The following is a 7,500-nucleotide window of genomic DNA, read 5'->3' as shown; positions in this document are numbered from 1 at the left end:
AGCTAGCTGGCTAGCTAGCTAGTTGGCCAGCCTGTCAGCGTAGAGCGCCGTAGCAGCAGCAGCAGCAGCAGCAGCAGCAGAAGCAGCAGCAGCTGTAGCGGTGGAGCTGGCGAGGTCTGTGGCTAGCTGGCAGCTAGCCAGGACCTGCAGCGCCTCTGTGGCTAGCTAGACGCAGGTGCCTAGGGTTTAGGGTTTACGACGGCTCAGGGTTTAGGGTTTAGGGTTTAGGGTTTAGGAGAGGCAAGCCTCTCGTATCTGCTGCAGCACAAAAGCTGCGTGTCTATCTTCAGCAAGCGAGCGCTGCAGCAGCTCTTGCCACAGCAGCTCTGCTGCTTCCGAGGGCTCTGCTGCTGCTGCTGCTGCTGCAGCAGGCTGCTGCTGCTGCTGCTGCTGCTGCTGCTGCTGCTGCTGCGGCAACTCCAGCTGCACAATGGACGCGCATTCTGCGAGGTCCCCTTCCAGGCTGCTGCGGTCAGCTGCTGCTGCTGCTGCTGCTGCTGCAGCATTGAGGCCTGCTGCTCTATCAGCAGCAGCAGCAGCAGCAGCAGCAGGCCGCTGGTCTGGGACTGTTAAGCCTGTGATGCTGCTGCTGCTGATTTTTGTTATCTTGAAGCGAGTAGCAAGAGACAGCAGCAGCTCTTGCTGATGCAGCTCATCTAGTTGCTGCTGCTGCTGCTGCTTGAGCTGCTGCAGCAGCTGCTGCAGCTGCCGCGCCTTGTACTCTGTTTTGCTGAGGGCGAAGAGCAGCTCGTGCTTCTGCTGCTGCTGCTGCTGCAGCTGCTGCTTCTTTTCCTGCGTTTGCTGCAGCCGCCGCTGCAGCAGCTCAGTCCCTCCTGCTGCTGCTGCTGCTTCAGTGTGGATGGAGACAAAGCGGCTCTCTGAGGCCTCGTGCTGCTGCTGCGCGCGCTGCTGCTGCTGCTGCTGCTGCTGCAGCTGCTGCTGCCGCTGCTGCTGCTGCTGCTGCAGCAGCGCGGCCGCGCTCCGAATTGCTGCTGCCGAGCGCTGCTCCAAGCTCACCGTCTGCTGCAGCTGCTGCTGCTCGCTCTCCATACACCCGAGCTGCTGCTGCAGCTGCTGCAGCTGCTGCTGCCACTGCTGCCGGAAAGCAGCAGCACTTCTTGGGACTCCGTCCACGACTTCATCCTCAGATTCCTCTTGCTGCTGCTGCAGTTGCTGCTGCAGCAGTAGTTGTTGGTGCTCCTGTTCTTCTTGCTGCTGCTGCTGCTGCTCTTCTTCCTGCTGCTGCTGCTGCTGCTCTTCTTCCTGCTGCTGCTGCTGCTGCTGGTATTCTTCTTCCTGTTGTTCTTCCTGCTGCTGCTGCTGCTGCTGCTCCTCGTCCTGCTGCTGCTGCTGCTGCAACTGCAGGTACGGCTGCAGCAATTCATCCTGAGCAGATAAACGCTTGAGAGGCTCTTGCTGCTGTTGTGGCTCTGATGCGTCACTTGCTGCTGATGCTGCTGCTGCTGCTGCTGGAGCTGCAGCAGCAGCAGCAGCAGAATCTTTAAGGGCAGAAGAGGCAGAACTTGAGTGCGCCCGTAACGGTGAAATAATACTGGGGGCGGTTTGATGCTGCTGCTGCTGCTGCTGCTGCTGCTGCTGCTGCTTCAGTTGGTGCTGCTGCTGACGGTGGTGCTGCTGCTGCTGATGGTGTTGCTGCTGCTGCTGCTGTCGGGTAGAAGCGTTTCCAGCCCTGTTGCGGGCTGCTGCTGCTGCTGCTGTTGCTGCTGTTGCTGCTGCTGCTGAGGCTGTGCGGCTGCGGACATATGAGGCAGCAGCAGGGATTTTGTTAGGGTGCTGCTGCTGCTGCTGCTGCTGCGCTTCGTTGCTGCTGCCACTGCCAGACGGAACTGGGCGTTTGGGGCTCCTTACTAGCACCATTGTTAGGGTTTAGGGTTTAGGGTTTAGGGTTTAGGGTGTAGCGTGTAGAGTTCGGGGAACCCTAGGCGCTACTGCTGGATTTGAAGGGGCCCTTATGTGACCCTCATCCTCTATAAGTAATCTAGAACGAGGGTTTAGGGTTTGGGCTTCAGGGTTTAGGGTTTAGGGTTTAGGGTTTGGGGTTTAGGGCTGGCGTCTCAGCCGCCGAATTCCGCCAATGTCGCCAAGGGTTTAAAAGACAAAAAAAGAAGAGCCAAGGGCTTGAGAGCGTCAAGGCTAAGGGTTTAGGGTTTAGAGCCTAGGGTTTAGGGTTTAGGGTTTAGGGTTTTGGTGGGGTTGGTGTGTGCCGCCGCCGGGCAATGGGGCTTTCCTGTGCCTGCTGTGCAAGTCTCAAAAGTTTGCAAATACAAATAAATTAATTAATTAAATTTAAATTCTAAAAGGAGTCAAGAAGCACAGAGGACGCGGACTTGCTAGGGTTTAGGGTTTAGGGTTTGGGAGGGTTTAGCCTCGGGAGAAGCGGCAGCAAAGCGCGCTCATGAGTTGACTCGAAAAGAAACAACTCCAAAATAAATAAACAAATAAATAAATTAATAAATAAATAAATAAATAAGAAAATGAATAAATTGATTATTAGACAAATAAAGGAAGCAGCAGTCGAAGACACCGCGGCGGCAGCGTCCAGAGTGTCTCAACTACACTAGGGTTTAGGGTTTGCGTTCTAGGGTTTAGGGTTTGTGCGGCTTTTTTGCATCTTTTTGCGTCTATCGAGTTCCTCTTTTTGTTTATTTGTGTTAAATGGATTTGTTTGTCTGCAGTTTCCCCCGATTGCCCTTAAACATGCCGCTTTCCGCGGTTTCGCGAGCCGCCGCGCAGCCAGCCGATCGGCAGCATAAAAAGTCCATCTTCGGCGATTTCTTCGCCATTTCGCGTCAAATGTACTTCTTTTTCGGCTCTAAAGTCCCTAGAATTCCCCATTGAGGACAAACAGAAGAGAAAAGGACAAAAGATCAAAAAGAAACTCAAAAGATCCGCCGCCGCCAGCCTCCCCGGGTGTCTGCTGTACGTACACCTGAACCCCGGCCATTCAAGTTTTCCTGTTTCGAATTTTCAGTTTACTTTTTTTGGCTTTTTTGCTGCTTTTTATTCAGCATTTGTTCCCCGTTTACACCACAAACAAACAAACAAACAAATAATGAATAAATAAATAAATATTTTAAAACTTGAACTGCTTCTTCCTCTTCGATTTCGCTGCAGCTGCAGATACACCCCGCAGCTCGTCTCCTTTCCTCTTGCGCTCTGAAACCACAAACCACAAACCACAAACCCTAAACCCTAAACCCTAAACCCTGAAACCACGGGAGGGGAGAAATGAGAAAACAACAAAGGCACGCAGCACAAAGAGCTGCGAGCCAGCAGCAGCAGAAACAGCAACAGATGCAGCAGCAAAAGCAGCAAAAGCAGCAGCAGCAGCTCACGGTCTGCTGGGTCTATCTGTCCTGCTGCTGCTTTTGCTCTTGCTGCTGCTTCCTCGTGCTGCCGCAGCTGCTGGCGAATCACGTCAGCAGTGAAAGCGCCCTCTTGCTCTGAAAATAAACAAAAATAAATTAAAAACAAATTAATTAATTAATTAAAATTAGGTTTAAAGAAACAACCAACTGGGCTGCTGCAAGCAACTGCAGCAACAGCAACAGCAGCAGTAGCAGCAAGTGCAGCAGCAGCAGCAGCAAGTGCAGCAGCAGCAGCAGCAAGTGCAGCAGCAGCAGCAAGTGCAGCAGCAGCAGCAGCAGCAGCAGCAGCAAGTGCAGCAGCAGCAGGGGGCCTCACCCATTTCGTTGGGGTTGAGGGAGACAGTGACTCCGGCGGGAGTTGCTGCTCCTCCGCGCTGGGCCATGAGGGGAGTGTTGGCGCCACTTGCTGCTGCTGCTGCAGCAGCAGCAGCAGCAGGAGCGAAGGGACTTCTAAGCCCTGCAACAAAGGGGGAGGCCCTGCCGCTGAGGAGTCTGGGGGTGGCGATGCCGGCAGGTGTCTGTACACCCGAGGCGCCCCCCTGCTGCAGCAGCTGCTGCTGCTGCTGCTGCTGCTGCTGCTGCCCCGCCAAAGCCCCCGCGGGAATCCTGTAAGTGTGGCGGACTCCGAAGAGCTGCCCCTGCTGCACCTGCGTCTCCTCGGGTGTCAGTACAGTGTAGGCCTTCGGGCCAGAAGAAGCAACTGAAGAGACACCTCCCCGCTGCTGCTGCTGCTGCTGCAGCTCCAGAGCAGCAGGAGACTCCAGGCCCATGCTTGTCAGCCCCACGCTCGAAGCGCCCCCCCCAAACGGCGTCTCTGCTGTCGGCTGCAGCAGCAGCAGCAGCAGCAGCAGCAGCGCAGCAGCAGCAGCAGCGGCAGCAGCAGCAGCAGCAGCAGCGGCAGCAGCAGCAGCAGCAGCAGCAGCGGGAGTTGTGAGTTCTAGCTCTTGAGTGGGTTTTGCTGCTTGGCTGCGTGTTAAGGCCTTTGAACAGAAGTGTAGAATTTTAAAATAAATTAAAAAGAATTAATCAAAAATATAAAATGAATTTAAGTTGAACTTTACCAAAGAGACAAAAAGAGAAAAAAGATAAAAATAAAAAGACAAAAAAGTACAAAGAGAGACAAAAGGGAGAAAAAAGAAACTAAAAAGAGATAAAAAGATAAAAAGAAATAAAAAATAAAAAATAAAAATAAAAAATAAAAAATACAAATAAAATAAAAAGAAACTCCAAAAAGAAGGCCTCTGACCTGCTGCCCCTCTGCTGGGCCTTCCGTCTCTGCAGCAGCAGCACAGCAGCACAGCGCAAGCGAGGGTTTAGGGTTTAGGGTTTAGGGTTTAGGGTTTAGGAGCGGCGCTGCAGCGCGGGCGCGTGCGGCAGGGTTTCCTCGGGTTTGCAGACCCCGCGCTCGCCGCCGAGGGTTTGCCGCCTGCGGCTCCCTAGGGTTTAGGGTTTAGGGTTTAGGGTTTAGGGTTTAGGGTTTGTACCGGGTTCCTCCTCCTCGGGCGGGGCCTCCGCGTCGGGAGGCAGTTCTCCCCAGAGGCCCTCAGCAGCAGCAAGGTCTTCTGCTGCTGCTTCTTCTTCCACTTCTTCTTCTAATTTAAATAATAATGATCCACTTTCATCGACAGGAGGTCTTCCCCAACCTCCGGGTTGGTAGCCGTACGTACACCCCGCGGGGATGGGCGCGTTCAGCCCCGGAAGCCGCAGACGAGGGTACGCCGGAGGCGGCCCGTACCTGCGAAACCCTAAACCCTAAACCCTAAACCCTAAACCCTAAACCCTAGGCCCCAGGCGCGGCAGCCTCCCACGCTCCAGGCAGCCACACTGCCAAACCCTAAACCCTAAACCCTAGACCCTTCCCACGTCGGGGTGAGCCGGGCACGCGCCCACACGCCACACGGCCAAACCCTAAACCCTAAACCCTAAACCCTAAACCCTAGACCCTTCCCACGCCGCGACCCCGCAACCCCAAACCCCGAGCCCCTCCCTGCCCCGCAGGACGCCGCCCGTGGCGACTAGGCCCGCAAACCCTAAACCCTAAACCCTAAACCCTAAACCCTGACCTCTGCATGTTCAGCAGCCAGGGGGGCGGCGAGAGGGGCCCCATGCCGAGGGCCTCCTTGAGTCTGTCGGAAAGTTTTCCGGGTTTTATATTTCTTTTTGTTTGCATAAACTCTTTGCCTTCGTAATACAAATCCCCGAGTTTGGTGAGGGGGGGTTTCACGGCGTGTTTGAAGAAACAGTCGTGCAGCACCTGCAGCCAGAGCCCCAAACCCCAAACCCTAAATTAGGGTTTCCCGACCCTCCAACGAATCGCGCACAAAGGCCCGTCTTGAACCCTCGAGGGCTTACAAACCCTTTTTTAGGGTTTGGAAACCCTAAAAAAGGCTTTGAGGACTCAGAGAAAAGCCCAAAAGCCCCAAAGTTGGCATTAATAGGCCAAGAAATTCGCATAAATACACCAAACTGTTGGAATTGAAAGACCAATAAATTGGCATTAACAGACAAATAAATTGGCATTAAAAGAGAAATAAATTGGCATTAAAAGACAAATAAATTGGCATTAAAAGAGAAATAAATTGGCATTAAAAGAGAAATAAATTGGCATTAAAAGACAAATAAATTGGCACTAAAAGGCAAATAAATTGGCACTAAAAGGCAAATAAATTGGCATTAAAAGGCAAATAAATTGGCACTAAAAGGCAAATAAATTGGCACTAAAAGGCAAATAAATTGGCATTAAAAGACAAATAATTTGGCACTAAAAGACAAATAAATTGGCATTAAAAGAGAAATAAATTGGCACAAATGGGTCAAAAAGTCGGCACTAAAATGGGGGAAAAAGCCGAAAAGTGGAAATCACCTGATAGTCAATTGTGAGGCGGTTGGCCTTGGGCCGGACTTTCTCGCGCATGCGCTGCCGCATCGTTTTTTGTTTTTCTGCTTCCACAAGAGCTGCTCGGACTTCCGAAATCTTCGTGGCTTCAATGTGAGCTGCATGCGCGAAAAAAAACAATTCATTTCGCCGAAAAACCACGCAATTTCGCCCAGAAACAGCAGCAGCAGCAGCAGCAGCAGCAGCAGCAGCAGCGGGGGCGAAAGCGGCAGCAGCGGCTCTGCAGCGGTGAGCCACGCAGCTGCAGCAGCAGCAGCAGCAGCAGCAGCAGCGGCAGAGCAGCGGCAAAGCCTCGCAGCAGACTCCCGCACTAAACCCCAGTTGAAACCCTAGTGATCCGCTCTTGGCGCAAACCCTAGCCACAAACCCTCGCTAAACCCTAAACCCTAAACCCTAAGCCCTCACCCTAAACCCTCACCCTAAACCCTAAACCCTCACCCCAAACCCTACTGAAAACCCTCGACTCAAACCCTCGCTGTGAACCCCCGCTGCAGCCCCCCCAAACCCTTGCTATATCCGCCCGCTGCAGCCGCGAACTTGAACGCCTCAGTAAACCCGACTCGGAGCCGCCGCGCAAACCCTAAACCCCAAACCCTAAACCTCAAACCCCAAACCCTAAACCCCAAACCCTAAACCCCAAACCCTAAACCCTAAACCCCAAACCCTAAACCCTAAACCCTAAACCCTAAACCTCACGCGGCAGCTTGAAGGGGGGTTTCTCAAACCCGCGTTTCCACTGCAAGTAGCGCCTTTTCTGGGACCAGTGCTGGGGAACTTGAACGACGTTTCGGAGGCCTTTGAGAAAAGCCAAAAAGAAAGGATCTGCACCAGTGGTGTCCCAGACTTCGATGCGGTCGGGGCGGGCGGTTTGCTGCTTGAGGCTGCACACTGAAGGCCGCTGCTGCTGCCGCAGCTTCTTGCGAGTTTCCCGCTTTCCCTTTTTCTCTTCTTCTTCTTCAGATCCCGAGTCGAAACCCATCACTTCTTCCCGCGCCGCCTCGCCCTCTTCTTCCTCTTCTTCCTCCGCCTCGTCCTGCAAAGATCCATTCAACTTTGCAAAAGATCCATTCAACTTTACAAAAGATCCATTTAACTTTGCAAAAGATCCATTCAACTTTGCAAAAGATCCATTTCAACTTTGCAAAAGATCCATTCAACTTTGCAAAAGATCCATTCAACTTTGCAAAAGATCCATTCAACTTTGCAAAAGATCCA

General features: G+C 52.9%; 2 protein-coding genes across 2 annotated transcripts; both read right to left on the bottom strand.

The window, feature by feature from the left end:
• Nucleotides 1–231: 231 nt before the first annotated feature.
• Nucleotides 232–1,878, bottom strand: ENH_00056230 (hypothetical protein, conserved; the record flags this gene model as incomplete). The annotated part of the gene is made up of 1 exon (XM_013581654.1): nucleotides 232–1,878. The coding sequence occupies one exon, from the start codon at nucleotides 1,876–1,878 to the stop codon at nucleotides 232–234; it is 1,647 nt and encodes a 548-aa protein (XP_013437108.1).
• Nucleotides 1,879–3,094: 1,216 nt separating this feature from the next.
• ENH_00056220 (splicing factor 3B subunit 2, putative) lies at nucleotides 3,095–5,559 on the bottom strand (the record flags this gene model as incomplete). Its single annotated transcript, XM_013581653.1, has 6 exons — nucleotides 3,095–3,177; nucleotides 3,357–3,464; nucleotides 3,706–4,213; nucleotides 4,636–4,664; nucleotides 4,874–5,124; nucleotides 5,453–5,559. 6 exons carry the CDS (start codon nucleotides 5,557–5,559, stop codon nucleotides 3,095–3,097), a joined length of 1,086 nt encoding a protein of 361 aa, XP_013437107.1.
• Nucleotides 5,560–7,500: the final 1,941 nt, after the last annotated feature.

This window comes from Eimeria necatrix, genomic scaffold, assembly GCF_000499385.1.
Source record: "Eimeria necatrix Houghton genomic scaffold, Enh_scaff465, whole genome shotgun sequence".
NCBI lineage: Eukaryota > Apicomplexa > Conoidasida > Eucoccidiorida > Eimeriidae > Eimeria > Eimeria necatrix.
The sequence above is the reverse complement of the archived record's forward strand: the minus strand, read 5'-3'. Positions and strand labels throughout refer to the sequence as shown.